The sequence below is a fragment of the Triticum urartu genome, chromosome 2A (assembly GCF_056163025.1).
Source record: "Triticum urartu cultivar PI428250 chromosome 2A, HENAU_Tu73, whole genome shotgun sequence".
In the NCBI taxonomy this organism is placed as follows: domain Eukaryota; kingdom Viridiplantae; phylum Streptophyta; class Magnoliopsida; order Poales; family Poaceae; genus Triticum; species Triticum urartu.
This window is the reverse complement of record NC_141874.1, coordinates 726,975,594-727,000,146: the sequence shown is the minus strand read 5'-3', so window position 1 is coordinate 727,000,146 and position 24,553 is coordinate 726,975,594. Positions and strand designations below refer to the sequence as shown.

The 24,553-nt window shown below is 45.7% G+C and overlaps 1 protein-coding gene across 1 annotated transcript; it reads right to left on the bottom strand.

The window, feature by feature from the left end:
* Positions 1–15,685: 15,685 nt before the first annotated feature.
* On the bottom strand, positions 15,686–17,005 carry LOC125534346 (transcription factor ILI1-like). Its single transcript, XM_087540283.1, has 3 exons — positions 16,562–17,005; positions 16,151–16,417; positions 15,686–16,025 (listed from the first exon to the last, which is right to left on the bottom strand). Exons 1-2 carry the CDS (start codon positions 16,697–16,699, stop codon positions 16,265–16,267), a joined length of 291 nt encoding a protein of 96 aa, XP_087396409.1. The 5' UTR covers positions 16,700–17,005; the 3' UTR covers positions 15,686–16,025; positions 16,151–16,264.
* Positions 17,006–24,553: the final 7,548 nt, after the last annotated feature.

Here is a 24,553-nt window from a genome sequence, read left to right as displayed (position 1 = left end):
CTGGACAAATGCAGGAAAAATGTGTACCTGGGCCATCGTCGATTTCTTCCGACCAACCATCAATGTCGAAATAAAGGCAAGCATTTCAAAGGCGAGGCAGATCACCGGAAGAAGCCCGCCATGCGCACCGGTGATCACGTGCTTGCTATGGTCAATGATTTACACTACGTAATCTTTGGAAAGGGTCCCGGTGGACTAGCTGTTCCGAATGACGCTGAGGGACACGCACCCATGTGGAAGAAGAAATCTATATTTTGGGACCTACCCTACTGGAAAGACCTAGAGGTCCGCTCCTCAATCGACGTGATGCACGTGACGAAGAACCTTTGCGTGAACCTGCTAGGCTTCTTGGGCGTGTATGGGAAGACAAAAGATACACCTGAGGCACGAGAGGACCTGCAACGTTTGCACGAAAGAGATGGCATGCCTCCGAAGCAGTATAAAGGTCCTGCCAGCTACGCTCTTACGAAAGAAGAGAAAGAAATCTTCTTTGAATGCCTGCTCAGTATGAAGGTCACGACTGGCTTCTCGTCGAATATAAAGGGAATAATAAATATGCCAGAGAAAAAGTTTCAGAACCTAAAGTCTCATGACTGCCACGTGATTATGACGCAACTGCTTCCGGTTGCATTGAGGGGGCTTCTACCGGAAAACGTCCGATTAGCCATTGTGAAGCTATGTGCATTCCTCAATGCAATCTCTCAGAAGGTGATCGATCCATAAATCGTACCAAGGCTAAGGAGTGATGTGGCGCAATGTCTTGTCAGTTTAGAGCTGGTGTTCCCACCATCCTTCTTCAATATCATGACGCACGTCCTAGTTCATCTAGTCGACGAGATTGTCATCCTGGGGCCCGTATTTCTACACAATATGTTCCCCTTTGAGAGGTTCATGGGAGTCCTAAAGAAATATGTCCGTAACCGCGCTAGGACAGAAGGAAGCATCTCCATGGGCCATCAAACAGAGGATGTTATCGGGTTTTGTGTTGACTTCATTCCTGGCCTTAACAAGATAGGTCTCCCTAAATTGCGGTATGAGGGGACACTGACTGGAAAAGGCACTCTTGGAAGAGACTCAATAATATGCAGGGACGGATATTCTTGGTCTCAAGCACACTACACAGTTCTACAGAACTCTACCTTGGTGACCCCGTATGTCGATGAACACAAGAACAGTCTGCGCTCCAAACACCCGAAGCAGTGCGACGACTGGATTACATGTGAACACATCACGACTTTCAGCAGTTGGTTGGAAACACGTCTCAGAGGTGACAACACTGTTTGTGATGAGTTGTACTTGTTGTCCAGGGGACCATCTTTGACTGTATTGACTTACAAAGGATACGAGATAAATGGGAATACGTTTTACACGATCGCCCAAGATCAAAAGAGCACCAACCAAAACAGCGGTGTCCGCTTTGATGCAGCAACCGAGAGCGGAAAGGACACATATTATGGTTACATAGTGGACATATGGGAACTTGACTACGGACCTGATTTTAAGGTCCCTTTGTTTAAGTGCAAATGGGTCAATCTGTTAGGCGGCGGGGTACAGGTAGACCCACAGTACGGAATGACAACAGTGGATCTGAAAAATCTTGGGTACACTGACGAACCGTTCGTCCTAGCCAATGATGTGGCACAGGTTATCTATGTGAAGGACATGTCTACCAAACCGAGAAAAATAAAAGATAAGGAAGCGAATACATCATACGATGAGCCAAAGCGCCACATAGTTCTTTCAGGAAAAAGGGACATCCTGGGAGTGGACGGCAAGACAGACATGTCTGAAGATTATGAAAAGTTTCATGAAATTCCTCCCTTCAATGTCAAGGCTGACCCAAGCATCCTGATAAACAATGAAGATTATCCATGGTTACGGCGCAATAAGCAAATGACACAAGCAAAGAAAAAGTGAAGACTTTCTCCCGCAATAAGCAAATGCTATGTGGGTGAAATTATGATACCATCCCAACTTTCAACTTTTTCAGAGTTCATTTGAAATGCTTTCATGTCTTATGGTTCGAAACTTTGATACTTCGAAAGTGATTGTCCATTTTGTACACGAAGTGCATCAAGTTTTTGTCGTAACCCTCTCTACTTTTTGGAACATGCTATGTGGGTGAAATGATGATACCATGCCAACTTTCAACCTTTTCAGAGTTCATTTTGAAATGCTTTCCAATTTCAGAGTCATTTAGCTCAAAGAATGAATTAATAGCAAACAGAATGAACTACAAAACTTTTATGAAAATAAAAACAATCAATTAAAATATTATGTTATGATCAACTAAAATAAAACTATAATATTCTTCAATAGCAAAAAGAATATAATTTGTGTGACCTAAAATCAATAGTAAAGTTATTCTAATTTTAAATAGAAATAAACTAGTGATTCACAAACTAGTGATTCATAAAAATAAATAGCAAAGAAGAAAAAAATTCTAATTTTATAGTAAAGTTATTCATAAACTAGTGATTCACACAAATTTTTAAAAATTCAAATTTAAACTATTTAAAATTTAAAACTAATGGCACTAACAGAAAGTTTATAATTTTTGTGACCTAAAAGCAAAAAGAAATCACTAAAAAACTGTAAGTATTTAGTTTTAAGTAGAAATAAAAAATAAATAGAAAAAATTCTAATTTTATAGTAATGTTATTCATAAACTAGTGATTCACACAAATTTTTAAAAATTCAAATTTAAACTATTTAAAATTTAAAACTAATGGCACTAACAGAAAATTTATAATTTTTGTGACCTAAAAGCAAAAAGAAATCACTAAAAAACTGTAAGTATTTAGTTTTAAGTAGAAATAAAAAATAAAAAACCAAAAAAATATAGAAATAAAAAAGAAAAAACCAAAAAAAATGCCACCTACTGGGCCTCCACGGCCTGAATACGACTAGAAACCCTACATGGGCCAGGATTCAGGCCCGCAGAAGGCCCAATAGGCCCACAGGCAAAGTAGTGTCAAATTAGGCCCATAGGCCTGCTATTCAGAGGAGTTCGGGAGGGAAGAGGCAGCAGACCTTATAAACCAGTGCCGGCCGCTCTCAACTAGCGATGTGGGACTAAACTTATGGGCGCGGGCAGCACAAGGGCATTGGTCCCGGTTGGTGGCTCCAACCGGGACTAAAGGGGGCATTGGTCCCGGTTTGTGGCACCAACCGGGACCAATGCCACCCTTTAGTCCCGGTTGGTGCCACCAACCGGGACCAAAGGGCGGGAAGCGGCGGCCTTTGGTCCCGGTTGGTGGCACCAACCGGGACTAAAGGGTGGCATTGGTCACGGTTGGTGCCACGAACCGGGACCAATGACCTTGCTATATAACCAGGACTTGTGAAAATTTCACATCTCCCTCGCCTCCCGTCGCCAGTTGCCCCCGCCGCCAGGCTGCCCAAATCGCTCGCGCGCTCCTCGTCGCCGTCGCCGCCGCTCGCGCGCTCCTCGTCGCCGTCGCCGCCGCCAGCCGCCGCCATCCTCGCGCCCGAGCCCACGCCGGCCGCCGCCCCGTGCCCCTGCCCCGTCCCCGAGCACGCACGGCCGCGCCCCTGCGCCCCAGCCCGCCCCCACCATTGTAGTCGTCGCCGGCGCCCGCCCCCACTGCCGCCCCTGCCTCGACGCCGCCCCTCCTCCCCGTTCGGTCCGGCTCCGGCGACCCCCTTTCCTCCCTGTCCCCTCGATCCTTTTCATATAATTTTTTTTCATATGCATATGTTGATTATATGGATGGATATGGATGATGTATATGTTCATTATATGGATGGATGGATGATGTATGCTTTTTTTCATATAATTTTTTTAGGCAGATTTTTAGATTTTTTAGGCAGATTTTTAGAATTTTTTGTGTATGTATGTTATGTTTATATGTATGTATGTATGTTCATATGTATGTATGTTTATGTTCAGATTTTTAGAAAATGTATGTATGTATGTTTATATGTATGTATGTTCAGATTTTTAGAAAATGTATGTATGTATGTTCATATGAAAGAAAAATGTATGTATGTATGTTCATATGCATATGCAAAGAAAATGTATGTTAATATATATGATGATATGTTCAAATGTTTGTATATTCATATGAACAATGAATTAGGCAAAACCTTTACTTTTTTCTAAAATTTATATTTGATCATTATTTTTAAAAAAACAAGCAATACTACTTCATGTATTTTTAAGAAAGGAAGAAGAAGAAAAAGAATGAGAGGAAAAAGGAAATAAGAAGAGGAAGAAAGGAAAAGAAGAGGGGAGAGGAAGACGAGGAGAAATAAATAACAAGAAGAAAAAAGAAGAAAAAGAAGAGGAGAGGAAGAAAGGAATAGAGGAGAAGAAGAGAAAATAGAATACTTTCTATTTTCTCTTCTTCTCCACTATTCCTTTCTTTTTCTCCTCTTTTTTTTCTTCTTTTTTTTCTTCGACACGTGGGGGGGGGGTCGAGAACGTCGGACATTCATGAGAGAGGCGAGGAAGAAGGGGAAGAAGAGGGAGAAGAAGAGGAGAGGAAGAAGAGGAAGTCTTCTCCTCTATTCTTTCTTCTCTTCTTTTTTCTTCTTCTTCTTCCTCTTTATTTTATCGGGAACGAGGGTCGTCGAGAGGTCGAGGAGCGGTAGAGGAAGAGGTGGATGTAGTGTCCGACACCGAAGGCCACATGTATCTCACACCCACGAAACTTGCTAGCTATTTAGGGTTTCCTCTACCGAAAAGAAGAGGAGAAATAAATAAGAAGAAGAAAAAAGAAGAAAAAGAAGAGGAGAAGAAGAAAGGAATAGTGGAGAAGAAGAGAAAATAGAATATATTCTATTTTCTCTTTTCTCCACTATTCCTTTCTTCTTCTCCTCTTTTTTTTCTTCTTTTCTTCTTCTTCTTCTTCTTCTTCTTCTTCTTCTTATTAGCCGGAACTAGAGAGAGGTTTCCTAGTGTCAAAGTATTGAAGAAATCCATGCCTTCATCATTAGCCGGAAGTAACCAGGGCATGTTGGTACGAAGTTCTGCAAAGTTATTCTGGAATGGAGTCCCGGATAGAATAATCTGCTTTTTGGTACGAATTCAGCAAAGGCCTTCCAAATAGCGATATTCGGAAGGCTCTTGCTGAACTTTGTACCAAAAAGCGAATTATCCTATCTGGGACTCCGTTCCAGAACAACTTTGAAGAGCTTCGTACCATCATGCACATGTTACTTTCGCCTAATGATGAAGACATGGTTTTGTTGAATCCTTTGACACTAGGCAACCTCCCGACCCCTCGGCGATCCTCTCGAACATGAGAGGAAGAAGAGGGTCATCTAGGGGTCGAGGGTTCCAGGGTCGTCGAGGGTTCGAGGGGTCGAGGATCGCCGAGGGGTCGAGAGAGGTTTCCTAGTGTCAAAGTATTGAAGAAATCCATGCCTTCATCATTAGCCGGAAGTAACCAGGGCATGTTGGTACGAAGTTCTGCAAAGTTGTTTTGGAATGGAGTCCCAGATAGAATAATCCGTCTTTTGGTACCAATTCAGCAAAGGCCTTCCAAATAGCGATATTCGGAAGGCTCTTGCTGAACTTTGTACCAAAAGGCGGATTATCCTATCTGGGAGTCCGTTCCAGAAAAACTTTGAAGAGCTTCGTACCATCATGCACATGTTACTTTCGCCTAATGATGAAGACATGGTTTTTTTGAATCCTGAGACACTACGCAACCTCCCGACCCCTCGGCGATCCTATCGAACATGAGAGGAAGAAGAGGATAAAAAAAGAAGAGGAAGAAGAAAAAAAGAGGAGAAGAAAGAATAGAGGAGATCTTCTCCTCTATTCTTTCTTCTCCTCTTATTTTTCTTCTTCTTCCTCTTTTTTTTATCGGGAACGAGGGTCGTCGAGGGACATAGATGTAGTGTCGTCGTTGTCGATATATACCCCCTCCCGATAGCTTACTATGATTAGGTAGCTAGCTAGTTCTACGTTTGGCACTAATATATCCATCTATCATGTTTGAATAATAATTGCCATGTTGTAAATATTTGTAGAAACTATGGACACCGCCCTAGACGAAGCAACAAAAGAAGCGTTGTTGAGGGACATAATCGCAGAAGGAAGTGATGCCATCTCGTTGTTTCTCAACGAAACCGATGGTCTGGAAGGACAGGGTGAACAAGCTGGCTACGGTGACCTAATGCCGGTGCAAGAAGAAGAACATGAGGACGGCTCCGGTGACCCAATGCCGGTGCAAGAAGGAGACCGTGATGACGGCTCCGGTGACCGAACCGAGTCCGGCCAGGTATATATATTAGTTAAGCCTATGCTGACTAGCTGATTGATGCATTCATTGTTTTGGTATGTACACATATTAATTAAGTCTTTGTTCTTTTTTCTAGCCCTCCGAATCGAGCACAACTTCGGTAAAGAGACGAGGCCCGAAGAAAAAGTTGAGCTCGGATGAAAAGTTTGAGATCATAGCAATCGCGCCCGACGGCCAACCTATTGAACCCCTCCGGACAAAGAGCGCATTTGTTGCTCAGTGCGGGGTTCTGGTTAGGGACAAGATCCCGATAAGCATCCAGCAATGGTTTAAGCCAGCTACAGAAGACCCTGAGGTGTCTTATGTCAATGATATGCAGAAAAATGATCTTTGGACTGAGCTGAAGTCAAATTTCACCCTACCGCCTGAGGATAATCCAGAGAACCCAGTTAAAGAGAAATTAATCAAGTCTTTTGCTCTGAAGAGGATGGCAGAACTATTCAGGAGGTGGAAGAAAGAGCTGAATAAGTTTGTCGAAAAAAATGAGACACCAGAATTCAAGGGCAGATATGAGAAGATCAGAGATCAGTGGCCCGCATTTGTGGCCCACAAGACATCAGAAAAGAGTAAGAAGATGTCGGCGACAAACAAGCAAAATGCTGCGAAGAAGAAGCTTCACCATCGCACGGGGTCAGGTGGCTACCTCGTAGCCCGGCCTAAGTGGTCCAAGAGTGAGAATGATCTGGTTCATAAAGGGATCGAACCAGAGACAAATAACTGGCCAGACCATTGTCGGACTTGGTTCTTCGGGGCTGGCGGAACCCTGGACCCTGAAACAGGGAAGTGCATTTGGACGAACGATCAAATGGACATACCAGTCAGTAAGCTTAAGCAGTATATCGAAGCAGCGCAGGAAGGGACGTTCTTTCCAGACAGAGAGAACGACGAGCTCACAATGGCCCTCGGGAATCCTGAGCACCCTGGACGGACACGAGGCACGCCAGGCTCCGTTCCGTGCAAGGTTGGGTTTCCGGACGCAGGCGGTTACAAATCCCATGAGAGGAGGAAAAAAGTGCAGCAGACCCAAATGCAGGCGCTGCAAGCAAGGGTGGACGCGATAGAGGAACGAGAAGCAAATCGCAGCAAACGTACTGCCGAAGCCTCCCCCGAAGCTACCCCGCCATCTCAGCGCAGAAGCAGCGTGGCTTCCACCGAGCTGCTTCAGCTAGAGCATGCCTTGACGGCTCCTGCCAGCTATCCCGTGGATGCTATCACGGAGTCTCAAAATTGCCACCTTATGACGCAATGGATGAATTTGAAGGTCAAGGCGGCTGTTGGCTCTGTTTATCCTACTGAACCCGGCGCAACTTTTCACTGCCGGCCGATTCCAGAAGGATATGCTAGGGTGATGGTGGATGAGATAACGGAGGGATTTGAGGACCTCCAGCTTGACCACCCTACCGGTGAAGGGGAGACTCGGCTGGGGTCTGCTCTGAAGACTCCATGCCTATGGCGGAAGGACCTCATCAACCTTCCGAACTGGACGCCACCGCCTCCTCCGACGACGACGACGAGTCAGGGCACTCCGCCTCCACCGCCTCCTCCTCCGACGAGTCAGGGCACTCCGCCTCCACCGCCTCCTCCTCCTCCGGCGAGTGACGATCAGGGCCCTCGGCCGGCTCCTTCTCCGGCGCGTGGCGGCACTCCGCCTCCTTCTCCGCCTGCGCCGACGCGCCCGAGCAGCCCGCCTCCTCCTTCTCCGCCTCGTCAGCAAGGGCGGAAGAGACCTGCCGCCGCTCCAGCTGCTCCGGCGCGTCGTAGTCCTTCTCCTCCGCCGCTTAAGCAAGTAAAGAAGACAACCGCTACGTCTGCTCGGTCGGCGTCTAGCAGTACAACCAGAGGCGGGAGGACATACAGATTCGGTCCTTCTCTGAAGACTCCAGAGAAGTTACCATACGAGAGGACCCAGGAGGAGAACGCCGAGATCGCGCGAGAAGAAGTGAAGAAATTCTTTGAAGGGGTGAAAGCAAAGAAACATCCACCTCCGGAGGAGAAGGTAGATCGGGTGAAAGTGAAGCGCACTCTGGCTGCCCTGACAAAACCACCGAAGTCTGATTCGCCGAAAGGAAACTATGACCGCATTATTGGAAAGGAATTTGCCGAAGCGGAGCGGTCGGGAAGTACTGTCAGTGATCAAAGGCTGAAACAACGACGAGCTGGGAAACAAATTGCCCAGCTCGGCGAACAAGCGAAGCAATCGTGCCCCCCGCTCAAGGTGCCTAGCCACAACGTCGATAGTGATCCGAGGATGGTGCCCGGTTATAGCAATCCTGCAGATTACCTGCCCGACGAAGTACATTATGACCCCATGGACGTGCAGATACAAAGATACGAGTACGGGAAGCCTCTCGTCAAAGATGAAAGATCTCTATCAACGATGATGCGAAGATTGCATGATTGGTACTTGAAAATCTGCAGAGACTCTGGGGGGAGGAGTACTTTGTATGCGAGAGTTAAACCGGAGCATGACCTCGTTGGAATTGATCTGTTGCCTGTTCCATTTGAGGAGTTCTATCAGTTCTTCAATCAATTGGCCCTCGATAAAGCAACTGTCACCTGCTACTGTCTGTAAGTAGTACTACTTCTGTCATTAAGTTTCTCTATATAGCTTAGCTCTTTCATTGCATGTATTTATAATCATCCTCACTATATTATGCAGATTGAAGATCATCGAATTGAAGAAAAGACAAGTCGGTGATATTGGGTTCATTAACACAAATCTCATAGATGCAACTCAGGTTAAATTTCATGCCGCAGAAACCGAGGCCAGCATGCTAGAATCGTTGATAATAAATCAAAACAAAGATATAATACTCTTTCCTTACAACTTCAAGTGAGTGTTACTGTCTTGTGCGTATTCGGTTTCCCTTATATATTAGTCAAGGTTATAGTAATGTAATTGATGAGTTATGCATGCGTGTGCAGTTTCCACTATATTCTCCTACATATTAAGCTTGAGCAGGGACTAGTAACCGTCTTAGACTCAAGACGAAAAGATCCCAAGGACTATGGAGACATGACTCAAATACTCGAGAAGTAAGTTAAATCGATCATTATCCACCATATCAGCAACTTTGTTCATTTCCTGATATATCAAGTAATTGTTTTCTTTGTCCGGCAGGGTTTGGAGAAAATTCACCAGAAAAGCTCCGGGACTGCCGAAGGAGCTGCAATTTAGACACTCAAAAGTAAGTACTAGCTATAGTAGCATTTTAAGCGCATCTACTAGTCATTCAAGCGCTAGTTTCATCAATACCATTTGGCATTCTTGCTTATCAGTTTGATTAACCTCTATTTCTTGTAAAGTGGTTGTGGCAGCAACAAGGGAATGATTTCTGTGGTTACTATGTTTGCGAGTCCATCCGCCACACGACCTGTGAGCGGGGCTACACTGACGAACAATATGAAGTACGTAAATAACAACATTCACAATTTTATTTTATTACCATCATTTGTGTTGAGTTTCATTCATTCATATATATATGTATTGACCCCCTTCTTTAAATTAGATGTTTCGGAAGCGGGATGAACTCCTAGCACCAGCTCGCATGCGAGGAATTCAAGAGGAATTGGCGGCATTCTTTCTTGACCACGTGATCCCTGAAGACGGAGAATTCTATGTTAACCCTGAGTCCGTATGATTATATTTGTAAGAGATAATTACTGTATATATGTAGCCGGTAGTGTCAGATAGATATACGAGAACTTGTTGTTCGACCAATCTCTCGGAGAAGGAGAGGTGGTCGATATCACTTCTCTCTGTATATATGCATATATGTTCATGACGATCTTCTGTTTCCTTCGTTTGCTTACTAGCTAGCTAGCGTGTCTAGTCCTCTCTATATACGTATGTATAGTACGTAGCGTCGACCAAGCACACACATAATAGAGGACACTTCTCTCTATTAATTATAACTAGCTAACATAATATATGAAACACCTAAATTAACCCCCTAAAACCCCCAACCCCCCCCCTTTCAAAAAAAAAACAAAAACCCCAGCCACAGAAGTGCTGACGCGTGGATGCCTATTGGTCCCGGTTGGTGCCATCAACCGGGACCAAAGGCCCTCCACGTGGGCAGTGCGCAGAGCCCAGTCAGGAGACCCTTTGGTCCCGGTTGGGCCTTTAGTCCCGGTTCTGGATTGAACCGGGACTAAAGGGTGGAGGTATTAGTACCGACACTTTAGTCCCGGTTCCTGAACCGGGACTAAAGGCCCTTACGAACCGGGACTATAGGCCCTTTTTCTACCAGTGACCCCTGTCTCGGGGCAGTGCCGATCATGCTCGGAGGGACGCCGCTACCCGGCTCGACCGTCTGCCCGGAGCCTGCATCAAGCAGGCACGTGACTTCGCATCGCCTACACCAATGGCTGCATCTATTGGTGGTAAGACCCCATCCATGTCTCTGATCTGTGCAATTAGGTGATCTTATGACTAGGCTTGTGATCCATTCACGTTAATCATGCTGGATTATTTCTAACAGTACTCCCTTATCACAGCCAAGTGATGCTTTAAACATTGACATACTATCTAGATATATAAAGGTTCATCTTTACACTATCTTATTTATCTTAACATGCAGCTTATTCACCACATCTCATATGCCACCCTATAAATGTACATGCTGACGTATAACTCTAAGAAAATTAAATGGGCATGCAAGCCATCCACATCATCAAACACATGCAATCAATAAACTTTTAACTTTCCACCACATGCACGTCATCTAGCGTCAATGCAACCATTCAACTTTTCACTTTCCACTTTCTAGGGCATGCAAACCCTGTACATCATCAAACAACATGAAAGTCATCCACATCATTCATTTTTATTTTATTTTTCAGCAAGAACTTGAATATCGCAAGACAATATAACATGCATCCAACCTCATTTACCTTAGGTTCAATGTGGTGTGGTACTGCTATTCTCATATTCTAATTTTATTTTTGATAAGTTCATTGCTAAACAATTCCGTAGCAACGCACCGGGCATTATCTAGTTTAATATGTAAATTTGGCGACTATTTTTTATTATCATATGCAGCTAAGAACCAGGAAAACTATAAGATTCTATAACTGTCTGTTTTTAGATAAATCTGTGAGCTGCATATGATTCTCAAACCTCCAAGCAACAGAAGTTTTTCCAACAAAGAGTCAGATCTTGATCTAACAACAAAGAGTTAGATCTTGAGTTTTCACCCTGAAGAGCACGTCTGAGCATACTTGAAACCAATATCTTCGACAAGGACACAACGCGTAACCAGCGCTTTACCACCTGGTGCAACCATCAAAGGTCAGGCTTAGGGTTTACACCCCGGCGCTCGAGTTCCGGTGTTTGAACTTTGAAGAGCACCACCAAACCAAAGTCGTTGTGTGTTGCCAGCTTGCCACCGCCTCTCTTCGAAAAGACAATGCCACACGAACGGGTGCACACACACCCTTGTCAGGAGAGTTTGAAATCTGAAACGTTCCATGTCATACATGGCCGGAGGCAGCTGCTCGCGTGCATATACCTAGGTTCGACATCATCACACGCCTAAATCCATGAATACCGAACTGCTGCAGAACGTAGAGAGCCGAACTGCGACGACCAGCGTTTGCCCAAGCCGCTAAGTAATGTGCCATGTACACTATTTGTGCTATGGGCTGACGTCCAAAATGTTTTGCTTTTCGCTCGTGAATATCAACGCGTGACCTACGTGCGTCAGTGTTGGACGCAGAACAGATATGTATAGCAAATACTACAAGGTTAGGCAGGAAGAACACTGCTGACACTTCACTGCGTGTCAAGAAGCCAAGCACGTAATGTACGTTGTACAATCGCATCCATTCAATCGCAAGATACGTATGACGCCGCCAATTACTGTTACCCGAGGGCTAATTAGCATGGGACAAGACGAAGCACTGTGGCTAGCGAGGAACGGTGCGTGACCACTTGTCATTAGGCAGCCCGTACCAGATGATCGATGGTCCACCCCACACGCGTGCACTTGATTCTCTTCATACCACTATTTTGGGCGTGTGCAAATTAAGTAGAGTAGCTAGCTAGAGTGAACTGCTCTAACTCTCATGTTGGTCCCTGCATACAAGCTGATGTTCGCGCTTATTTTGTGTGTTGTTGTACTGTGATCTGTATCAACAGATGAAAGCGTGCGAGCGCGCGTACGAGCAGTCCCTACGCACAATGGAGCTAGCTTTGATCCTGATTCATGACGAAGTGTCGACACATCACTCTATGGCAGCAAAACGTTCAATGTGGCAGGACAAAGGGTGGGTTCACACGGAAAAAATGCTTATTTGCAAGCTACTAACTGTATGTCGATTCGCAAATAGTGTGGGGCGGACACCGGCGGCATGGCAAGCCAACAGTCGACACTCGGGCAACCAGGTACGCGTACGGGCCACCGGGCGCACGGACCGCATTTCTCAAACGCACGCGTACGCCACAGTAACTGGGGCTACGCACCACTGTAGTACGTGTACGCACGCGCTCTACGGGACGGGAGGCCAGCCGCACGCCCGTCCACGGAACGCGAGCGGGCTACTTATAAGTTTACTCCCTTCGTCTAAAAATACTCGTCATCTCAACGAGTATTTTCGGACGAAGGAAATACAAACGCACGCAAGTACGCACGGGGCCGCAGCCCCGGCCGGTCGTTGCGGGTACGCCTCCGTGTACAGGGAAACGAGATCGTCGACGCGGTCATATCCCGGTGAGAGCGCCGAACGTCGCGTCCCACCCGTGGGGCGCCCCCGCGCACAGTTCGCCGGACCGAGCGCCGCCACCAACCATTGGCGTATACACGCGCACGACGATCTGCAACAAGCAGAAATGGCCGGCCTTTCTTGCGGGAGGGAGCCCGACGTGCCAGCGGCCGCGCGCGTACGTGAAGCTAAGCTACGTTGTACTTTCTTCGTTCGGAATTACTTGTCGCAAAAAAGGATGTATCTAGACGTATTTTAATTTTAGATATATTCATTTTCAAGACAAGTAATTTCGAACGGAGAAAGTACATAGTTTGGTTGGCACGTACTGCTGGTCAATGTGATTGTGTCGGTATAGTCGTGTGGCCCTGCGTAGGTAGGTGCTGTCGGCTCTCGCTTCACGTGCGGCTGTCCGCGTGAATTCTTGCAGGAAAAAAACATTCTCCCAAAATACAATCAGTCAGATCACAGTGTGTTCCACGACAAGTTTGTGAGTTTCAGTATGTTTCCGCCCAACTTATACACAAATAAAGCAAACGGCCGAACCGATACATAGTGATCACGAAGTTCTTAGAATCACGTTTGTAACCCCACCACCTCTCTTCATACCGGCAAAATTTCTCGTATTACTGATTAGCCGTTTGACCTGTTATTGAAAGTGTTTAGGCGGGCTTTTCGGCCCCGGTGACCTTTATAAACAAATGAAAGCCCTTTGAAGCTACAACAAAGAAAGAAAAAATGCAGCAACATATGCCACCAACATGGCACCGAGGAGAAGCGCATGAGATACACCGCTACAGCCGATATCCACTCACTCAACGACACCAAGCACCGCCACCAGCGCACCAGGCAAAGTAGGCGAAGGTTTTCACCGTGAGTGCGAGGGGGGTGACACCCGCGGGTATCGCCACCGACAGCGATGAAGCGCGAAGCTTCCCCTGACCACCGCAAAGAGCTGAGAAATCCAAATCTCAGACCGTAGTATTTTCTCCTCTGCCTTCTTTCTCTCCTTTCCTGACTTCGGCAATCATTTCAATTCGTTAACATCTGATGGATTTCTGCTTCAGACCTCTTACGTGGTGGCCCTCGGGTCTCATCCGTGTTGTCGAACAGTTGTCCACTCGTCATCTTTGTCAAGCCACCTTTTTTCGCCTCCATGTCGATCTCGGGGAACGGGGTGTCAGCCTACGCCTGCAGGACGCGCAACCGCCATCGCTCGCAATGAACGATGCAGCCGATGCGCATTGACTAGCACAGCGCCCTACTGTTCATCCAACAAGCCCGGATCCTCTATGACCATGGCCGGGGCGCAATGTCGTTCGCCTGCTCGCCGGCGATTTATCCCTCCGTGAGCTGGTGCTCATCGAGGAGCTAAAGGTTATAGCATTGGTTCTCCTCTGCTTGTGGGAATGTCAACACCGGCGACGCCGGCAACTCTTCCTCCATGACGGTCTTTAAGTGCTCCTACGCCTGCTACATGGTGAATCCGGCATGGACTGACACGGACGGCGGCGCCGGATCATCGTTCGTGGCCTGCTGCATCGTCTAGTCATCGTTGTTGACCTCCGGCAAGCCAGCCGCTATCCGTCGTGCCCGATGGTCCTGTCACTCGGCCGCAAGGCCGGCCAACTCAGGCTTCTTCTCAGTCGAGCGGCTCTCCCGCATCGCTCTAGAGCTCATAGTCATGGCAGAGGTGATGTAGTGTGGATCATGATGTACGTGGACACATATAAATAACAAGGCCAGGACAACCGATGTTGATGTATAAATGCGGGCGCGGGAGTGGGTTTCTTAGCTGCCACACATGTTTAATGTCGGCAGCCGGTTTGATGTGGTAGAGAGTCATCCCGTCCCGTTCGGTGCGGTGACCCAGACGTCGCACGGGCATCGCTCTCGGCCGGCATGTCGCTTCATGCCGGCTGAACGGCTGTGTCCGCTCTGGGCCGGCATGAATGCAGCGTGGGGAGCGAAGGTCCATTCTCTTGAGAGAGGGCACTTGCATGGGAGAGGTTTTGGTGGGACCGGGGTGTCAGATGCGTACAGGGTAGTGGTCTGGATACCCGCAAAGCTTCCCCTTGGTTTACGTTCGATTTGCGGGATTTCGGATACCTAGACGCATCCGCGGATTGATGGATTACAACGTCGGATGGCAAAATGTGTCCGGACAATTCGGTCTGAACATTTGAGGGCATTTTGAGGGTCACATTGGAGATACCCTTTTTCATATTTAACTTTTGGGGAATGTACGAGAGATGCTCTCAGAATCAGTTCACATTGTGCTTTTGTGTTTCAGCATCCGGCTCCGGGACCTTGCTTACAATGTTGATTTTTTTTTCCTAGTCTGTTCTTTCATGTTGCTCCACAGTCTGTCCTTTAAGTATTTGAAAGCCTCATTTTTCTAAGCACCTACATCAAAAGGCATACCTAGGTACTTTTCATTGAGACTCTTTGTTTCGACATTTAGCAAAATCTTAATTTCCTTTTTGGTAGTGGTTGTGCATCCTTTATTGATAGGGTAGAAGATTTGCTAGAATTAATATATGCTGGCCAGAAGCCTAGAAATAAACATCCAACTGGTTGACGCTCGTCCGAACACCATTAGACTTTAAGAACAATAAACTGTCATCTGCAAATAAAAGATGGTTAACAGATGATGCCAATGGCGCTACTTGGATCACACCAATCTAAGACGGCTGAACTCTGGATTTAAGGAGGGACAAAAGGCCCTCTGCCAAAAAAAGAATAGGAAAAGGGAAATTGGATCTCCCTGTCGGATCCTCTGGATCGTTTGTTTTCTTCAAGTTTCTTACCATTGAACAAAACTGAGTACGAGACCAAGTTGACAAGACTCATTACAATGTTCGCCCAACGCTCAGAAAATCCTAATTTGAGCATAATTGCCCTCAAAGTAGTCCCATTCAACCCTGCCATAAGCCTTCATCACATGAAGCTTAAGGGCACAATGACAACACTTAACAGCTCTGTTTCGCTTCATAAAGTGCAAGCACCCAGAAGCCACAACAATATCATCCGTTATCAAACGTCCTGAAACAAATGCAGACTGCTTAGCTGAAATGGTATCTGGGCGCACCACCTTTGATGCAATTTTGTATAAAACATTGCATAGTCTTAGGGGGTGGACTTGGGTTAACAGAGTCGGAATTTTTTACCTTAGGAATTGGGCTCACAACGAAGGTACTCGCTCACGGGCATGCTCACATGGGCCGCCGGAGAGCTTGGTAGACGTACGTGTGCGCCGCGAGGATGGGAGGGCGGTGGGAGGGTCACATGAGGAGGCTCCTGATGACAGCGGCCTGCTCGGCGGTAACGGCATCGGAGGCAAGCAGCGCGGCGAGCGTCTCGCTCAGTTCATCCACCTCCCGGTGCAGGCTCCGGATGTAGCTGCACGTCTCCTGCAGCACCCTCGCCGCCGACCCCTGAAACAGCACGAAAGCTAACTCACATCAGTGACTCCGGCCATGCACGGTTGCACACTGCACTCACGCGTCGCGATCAGCTGACTATTCATGGAAAAGCAGCTACTAAAGCAGCCACTACCACTTTGGGTAGGTAGTATTTACCCTGTGAGCGCCATTGCGAGCTTGGGACTCCGGGAGCGCCGCCTGCAGCTTGGACAGCAGCTCGGAGATCTGCTCCTCCGAGATAGACGGCGAGCTCCCGGAGCGCCGCGTGCGTGATCTCCGGCTGCTCGACGACATGCTCGATCGCTTTCACTCCACCCTCGCGGTATGTATGTACGTATCAAGCTGTAATTGTGACCTGAGAGTGCCCAAACACAGCTTGCAGAAGGAGATATGGCTTTGCTAGCTAGTATCAGGCTAACGGTTGGGTGAGTGTAGCTGCTAGCTTGTTGCTTGCTCTCTGGAGCAGCCGAGGCGAGAGCTATATATAGCGGGCGCTGCCGGTCCGAGAAGCAGCTAGCAGAGCGAGGATGGATGAGAGAGGGGAGGAAGCTAACTAGCTTAGCTTAGCAGGTGGTAGGAGGATGAGGAGGGAGCTAGTTAGGAAGAGAGCGAGGGCTGTAAATGCGTGACAGGGAGAGACGACATGGTGAGCCATGGAGAGCGGCATCACCACTCTACTACCAGTGGTACTGAGTGGTACTCCCTCCGTTCCAAAATACTTCCTCTGTCTTAAAATATAAAAACGTTTTTAACACTACACTAGTGTCAAAAACGTTTTTATATTATGAGATGAAGGGAGTAGATGACTCAACTAGTACAAAGTTGAGTCATCTATTTTGGAACGAAGGAGTAGTGTTCTCGCAGCCGAGGTGAGTATACTATAGCGGGAGTAGACGGCAGGATCAATTGGGGGTGCGCTTGGGCCATAGGACGTACGAGATCGATCCAGTAAATGCTTGTTTATTGGTTCTGCTGGTAGCAAAGTACGTATTAATTAACTTGTGTGGCCTCTGGATTTTGTCTGCACTGTGTGCGGCGGGTTTGGTTTACACATGGGGGAGTGTGGAGGTTTCTCTAGATCTGCATGATGCATGCCGAGCACACATGCACGGGCATCGTCCTGGATATATAGATTAAGCGATCATCGGTGTCTCCTAGTGCATAATCACAGATTAATTAATAACTACTATATATATAATCATATATATCGACGGACAAGGCTTGGTTTGTGAATGCAAATTGGATTTTACGGTGTATCTATGTCTATGTCGATTGCGTTTTTTTTTCAGTCACAACTGACTCGGAAAATGAATCTTAGTTCGGTGAAAATATAGAAAAATACAAGTTGCATTGTACCAAAAGAAGATGTATTGTCCTAACGAAAACGCTTGGCTTCAACCTGCGGATTGATCGCTGCTTGTTGATTACTGTTTGCTATCGGTTTTTGCAACAATGTCTCTGTTGCAAAAATAGTTGTAGCAGTACCTTTGTTGCAAAATAATTAGGCCTCCTTTGGTTTAGAGGAATTTCATAGGAATTCTAGAGGATAGGATTCTTATAGGATTTTTTCCTTTAGAGCCCTTTGGTTCATAGGAATGGATTCCTATTCCTACATAGGATTGGTTCCTATCCTCCACATTTCATAGGAAAAAATAAAAAAGAGCCTGGACTCAATGAAAAAATTCCTTTGGTGTCAACCAAATGACATCTTATTTCCTATTCCTACTCATAGGATTAGAGATACATGTCATCTCATTTCCTACAAGATTCCTATTCCTATGATAATCCTAACCTATGAACCAAAAGAGGCTAAACTGTAATGACATCTCTATCATTAAAAAAATAAATTGCAGCAAGACCTCTCTTACAAAAAAATTGTCATAAGTCCTCTATTGCAAAAAACAATTCTGCAACTTGACTTATGTTGCATAATTTTCTGCAACATGACCCGCGTTGCAGAAATTTTTGGCAACACGAGTTGTGCTGCAATGGCAGAAGGTGATGCCCGACCGCTCAATACATCAGATCTGACGGCTCGTGAGGCGGCGGATGATCTGCCGGCCGACGCATAGCAGCGCCCTTGTTCTAAACCGACCGGAATTTGAGAAAGTCTAAGTCCATTTAGGATTGGCAAAACCGAAAAAATAAAACAGATATGAATTGTTAAACAGTGCCTTCCTTGCAAATGTGTTCTTAAACAGTGCAGAATGGCTTTACACACGACACAAACTGCACGATCTGTGAACGATAACACTGTGCATGCATCAGCAAACAGCAAAAACAATTGCCTCCTGCATGTACGCGCGCTGCTGGCGCTGCCACATGTGATCGTGCACGCATGCGGCTGTAATTTCATCGTGTGTATAGCAGCTCTCTAAACAATGTACTAACCAACAAACATAGCCTTACTTGAAAATATGTCCGTGTGCTTCTGTATTAGAGCCATGGGTGCAGGAGTTCAAAGACTGTTTGCATATCATTTGCCTACTCAACTCGTTCGTGCAGGGAACATCTAGGGACGCTGGAAGATTCGTGTAGGGTTGTCCCAAGCTTTGTGTGGTGTGGGGGAGAAGGACTGGAGCCTGAAGGAGGGCCAGTATAGAAAACACACTCCAAGATGCCGATTGGTCACTGCACGGCGCCATGAACTCAACTCCACGTAGGCCATCCTGGTCCTGCCCAATTAACAAGCTTTTCCAACAGGCTCACGCCATGGCCATTGGCTGGCTAACCATCTGCCTCCTCGCAGGGATGGTCGAGCAAACTTGTATTAGTAGTACATAATCATTTGGACTGTACGGGGCAACAGTTTTCATTAGGCCTTTGGTGGAGGAGGTTTGGGGAGGCTTGGAGGGGAATATCCTCGTAGGGTTCAAAATCCCCAGAAATCCTTGTCAACCCATTTAACACGTAGGGATTGAGCAAGCCAATCCTCTCATATCTCCACGAATCCCCCTCAATATATGTAGTACAGAAAACCCCCCAAGGCACCCAGGGAACTGGACGCTTGCTATGCTGCTGCTGTTGTAGGAGGTTTAACCAAATAGAGGGGTTTATGAGGGGGAGAGATTAGTGGGGAATTGAGGGGATTGGGTGGAAGAGAGGGATTAACAAAATTCTCTCAGATCCCTCTCCACTCTGGGGCTGCAAAACCTCTCCTGTCAAACGAGGCCTTATAGAAATCTACCAACATTGGATCCGTCCTTATGATGCGCCCAATTGTCGATTTTTTTTTAAACTATGACGAATTTTATAGCAAATTCGAAAACTATACACTCTAATGTTTAAAAATCAAAACTATGATCCCGTCGGCCTCTCGCGGGCCGAAAAAGGCCTTTTCGGCCTACTGTTGGCCGAAATGAGCTTTTAGCCTCCAGTCGACCAAAAAGTGGTCAGCTGGGCCGAAAATAGTAACTTCGGCTTACTGTTGACCGAAAAGTGATCTTCGGCTTCATAAAGGCCGAAGAGTGCCGGAGCCATCCAGGCCCTTTGCCTCGCTACAGCTGCACGTACGCTGGCTGGCTTGCTGCCATATGCATGCAGCAGCCTTTACTCGTGGATATTGACTCAATCTCACATGCATGCAGCTGCACGTACCTTGTCGTTCCATCCATCGATCTTATATGGCATTATCTAATCAGGCGTAGCTGGCCGTTGGTGGCTTGGTGCTACTGATTATCTAATCGCATGTACTAATGCATGTCCCAGACGCTCGCCTCGCTGCAGTTACAGACTCGTTGGAATTGACCTGTCGTTCCATCCACCCATCCATCGATCTCACATGGCATGCAAAGTTTGTACGTCTACCACGTGCCTGTTCATCTGGTGATGGAGACGGTACCGCGTGTGCATGTACTATCTATGTAGACTAGTAATAGTGCTTTGCATGTGGATATACTATCTACGTATACTAGTAGCAGTGCAGGATTATTGTGCAAGTGCATGGTCGGTACTAGTAGTGTGTGTTAGAGCAACTCCTACCTGCCGATCCAAACGGATAAAAAGTGGCCGTTTGGATCGGCCGAGCGAGCGCATGTGTTCGATTTTTCGTTTGGGTCGACGCATGCACTCAACGCTGGCAGGACGTTTGGATCGACGCATGCACCCAACGCTAGCAGGACCAGACCTCCCAATTGGGAGAGTCGGCCGCGTACGCCGCCATCCGCCGCTGCTCTGCCGTGAGCAGCTTGTGCTGGCCCGATTATCAAGATCAATCTAGGAGATGCACATCTACAAGAAAAGAGTGGTGTCTACATAGCCTTGTAAACTGAAAACGTTAACAATTTAGAGATCGTGGTTGGCTTAGTCGGTCGCGGTTTGGGTTTGGGTACGCGCTTCAACCGAAACAAATACGCGTGGACGATTTAGGTCGGCCGGTTGGAGTTGCTCTTATAGCCGCGTACTATATGCTGCAGGTGATTAGATAATACAGTAGCACCAACGGCCAGCTGCGCGTGATTAGATAATGCCATGTGAGATCAATGGATGGAACGACATGTACGTGCAGCAGCATGCATATGAGATGAGTCCATATCCACGAGCAGAGGCTGCTGCATGCATATGGCAGCAAGCCTGCCAACCAGCGTACATGCAGCTGCAGCGAGGCGTACAGCTCCGGCACTCTTCGGCCTTCACGAAGCCGAAGACCACACTCTTCGGTCTACACAGGGCCGAAGACCACTCTTCGGCCAGCAGTAAGCCGAAGCTGCTATCTTCGGCCCAACTGGCCACTCTTTGGCTAACAAGAGGCTGAAGAGCTCACTTCGGCCAACGGTGCGCTGAAAAAACCTTTTTCGGCCAACAGGAGACCGACGGGGTTATAGTTTTGATTTTTATATATTAGGACGTATAGTTTCCGAATTTTCTATAAAATTCATCGTACTTTCAAAAAAAAATCCCCCAATCATGCACTGACCGGTTGTAGTAGAAGCAGTGTGGATATACTGGACCTCTACATGTTTTGCCATTTCAAATGGCATCTACTGGTTGCTACCTTTGCTGCCTGAGCATCTTCAGCTAAATTGCTTCTTCATTGAGGATCTTTGTCATCTCTATTCTGTTTTTACCTATGTTATGCGCGTGTTTGGTCGCTAGCAAGGTAACCACGCACGCTCAGGGCCAAGTCCCGGCTGTTTGGTTGCCTGTGCCATGGAGAGAAACAAGCCTGCATGAAACTCAAAGCAGCCCTCAGCCTTGGCCAGGAGTAACACTCAAATCAGTCGTTTCCTCACATGTAGACTCATATCAGTGCAATTTACGCTGTGGGGGACTGCTGCACGTTGGGTTTTGTTGGTAACCAAACACGTTCCAAAAAAAGTGCAACTGCCACAGGAGCCAAACGCGCCCTATGTTTCATATTTTCACTTTATGTCGAACTTGTAAGACTTAATTATCATAGGTGTTCTTCTTTTGCAACGTCTGGAACTTCCCTTAGTTGTATGGAGTTTCTGGGATGCGTCCCATGAACTATATTTTGATCATTTGCACTTTATATATACACCAGTGGCACATTTTTCTAGATAAACAACTTGTGCTTTTGTAATGTGCAAATTATTTTTTGTGTTACTGAATATGCTTTCCATAATTTTCATGCCATTTTTCCTATTTAATTCTTTGGTTGAATGAAACTTTGTGTTTTCTAGTGTGCTAATGGTTGTTGTGTTACAGAGTAAATTTTTTAGTTTTACTTTTTACTTTTTGTTTTGTTGACTATTTTAGCTAGTTGATTTCACTCGCCTCTCGGGTCAAAAAATTATGATGTAAAGTTGAACCAGTTTAGATATTATTGGACATCCTTTCCAAATTTATTTGAGTAGATGGCCATTTCCGTAGCTGGACGACCAAAGTGAGCATGTTGTGTAAGCTCAGCTAGAACGGGCTAGAACGACTAGAACTTACTCTCCCTTTTATTTATGATAATTGAGAAATCAGTTGTGATGATTGGCTCTACATCAACTGGTCCACCACATTTGGATATGCTCGCTCGGTCTTTATCCTGTAAATGGTTTCTTCATCCTTCGCTATACGTGTATAGTGATGGACAATGTTGAAATGATTGTAATCTACATATTTTGTGATTGTCGGGACGAAGAAGGGGGGTGTATACTTTGAGCGGCCATACTACTTTCAACATAACACAACATGGTGAGGTCTAGCAAACGTAGATTTTATGTTAAAAAAACACTTCCAAGGCGAATTAGGGGAAGACCTAGGTGGTGTGATGAGTACAATTGGCTGGTAGTCTTTAAACCGAGGAGTTGCGCTGACTTTTATTGCAAGATGGCATGTATTTTGTGTGTGGGTCTGGCATTGCATGTTTAACTTAGATATTATTGCACATATTTAGATGTCACTATCAATGTCTGATGATAAAAGTGAACATGTTGAGTAGTCGAGTGAACGACTAAAACTTAGTCACATTTCTTGTTATGTGATTCACTTATAATGATAGGCTCTACATCGAATGGTCCACCAAATTGGTATACGTTCAATCTGTCTTGTATCATGTACATGTTTTCTTCATCCTTCCATATGCGTGTATAGTGATGGACAATCTCAAAATGATTGGAGTCAACATCTTTTGTGATTGTCGGGATGAAGAAGAGAGCCTAGAATGTGAGCAACCTTACCGCTTCTGATGAATGTGAGCAACCTGACTGCTTCTGATGAACGGAAGGACCATACACCATGAGCATACCACGACAAGATCTATTATTAAGGCATGAAACTGTCCCAAATTGGGGAAAGGAGAAACGCTCCTAGGTAGTGTGTAATGAGTTTAATTCATTCATAGTCACTAATCAGTGATGTCTTGCACTTGCCTTTTTTATCCAAGTTTATAAATGCTCTGTTGCTCATCGAACTTGGTAAAGTGGTATCTCGTTTTTTAGACAATATTGTTCATCCTAACATAAGTTATGTGGGCAAGATCACCATTTGTAGAGTTGGGTGACCAATGTGAGCATGCCATGCAATTGGCGAGAGGACGAGCATAATCTACTCTCTTTTTTTTTACGAGAAATCACTTGTGATGATGATTGACGCTACACCAACCGGTCCATTACACTTAATTCGGATAAGGTTGCTTGCACATGTATCATCTAAATGTTTTCTCGAGCCTTCGTTATATATGTATAGTGATGAACAATCACCAAATGATTGGAGTCAACATCTTTCGTTATCACGAGGACGAAGAAGGGAGTGTGTAGTATGAGCAACTATGCTTCTGGTGAACGAAATGAGCATATACTGTGAACATAATGTGAGAATCTCTATCAATAAGGCAAGAAATTGTCCAAATTGGGGAAAGGACTCACAAGCCTAGCTGGTGTGTAATGAGTAAATTTCACTCGCAGTCCCTAACCATTGGCGTTTTGCACTTACTTTTGTTACCCAACTTTGAAAATGCTCGTATAGCTTAGCTCAGCAAATTTGCTAAAATGCCAACATGGCATGTTTTGGTCAATATTGTAATCCCTCTGTAAACTTTTATAAGATCATTTAGACCACCAAAGTAGTGATCTAAATGATCTTATATAAGTTTACAGATGGAGTACATCCTAAGTTCCTAAAAACTGTTATGTGGGTCAAATTGCCATTTTACCAATTGGATGGCCAATGTGGACATGTCATGCAACTAGACGTGGATGAGCAAAAATTACTCTCTCTTTTCTTAATGATAAATCACTTGTGATGATGATTGACGCTACATCAACTGGTCCAGTCCACTGAATTTGGATATGCTTGCTCGCCCATGTATCATCTAATTGTTTTCTCTAGCCTTCGTTATATGTGCATAGTGATGAACAATCTCCAAATGATTGGATTCAGCATCTTTCCTAATCACCAGGACGAAGAAAGTGGTGTATAATATGAGCAACCATGTTTTTATTTTCTTTTTTAAATAAAAGAGAGGCCACCCCCTTCGAATACTGTATAGCAAGCATAATTTTGGATGAAGAAAAGGACCATATATCATGAACATACCGTGACAATATATATCAACAACGCAAGAAATTGTCCCAGATTTGGGGGAGGACTCACCGCCTAGGTGGTGTGTAATGAGTAAAATTCATGTGCAGTCCCTAACACTTTTGTTATCCAACTTTGAAAATCCTCGTGTAGCTGACATAATTTCCTAATACCATC

What these genes read in the sequence shown, in the direction of transcription:
- LOC125534346 (XM_087540283.1), bottom strand. Translation starts at nt 16,699, where the DNA reads ATGTCGTCGAGCAGCCGGAGATCACGCACGCGGCGCTCCGGGAGCTCG. An exon ending in CTCGCAATGGCGCTCACAGG is followed by an intron (nt 16,418 to 16,561) that starts GTAAATACTACC and finishes GTGCTGTTTCAG; the next exon opens with GGGTCGGCGGCGAGGGTGCT.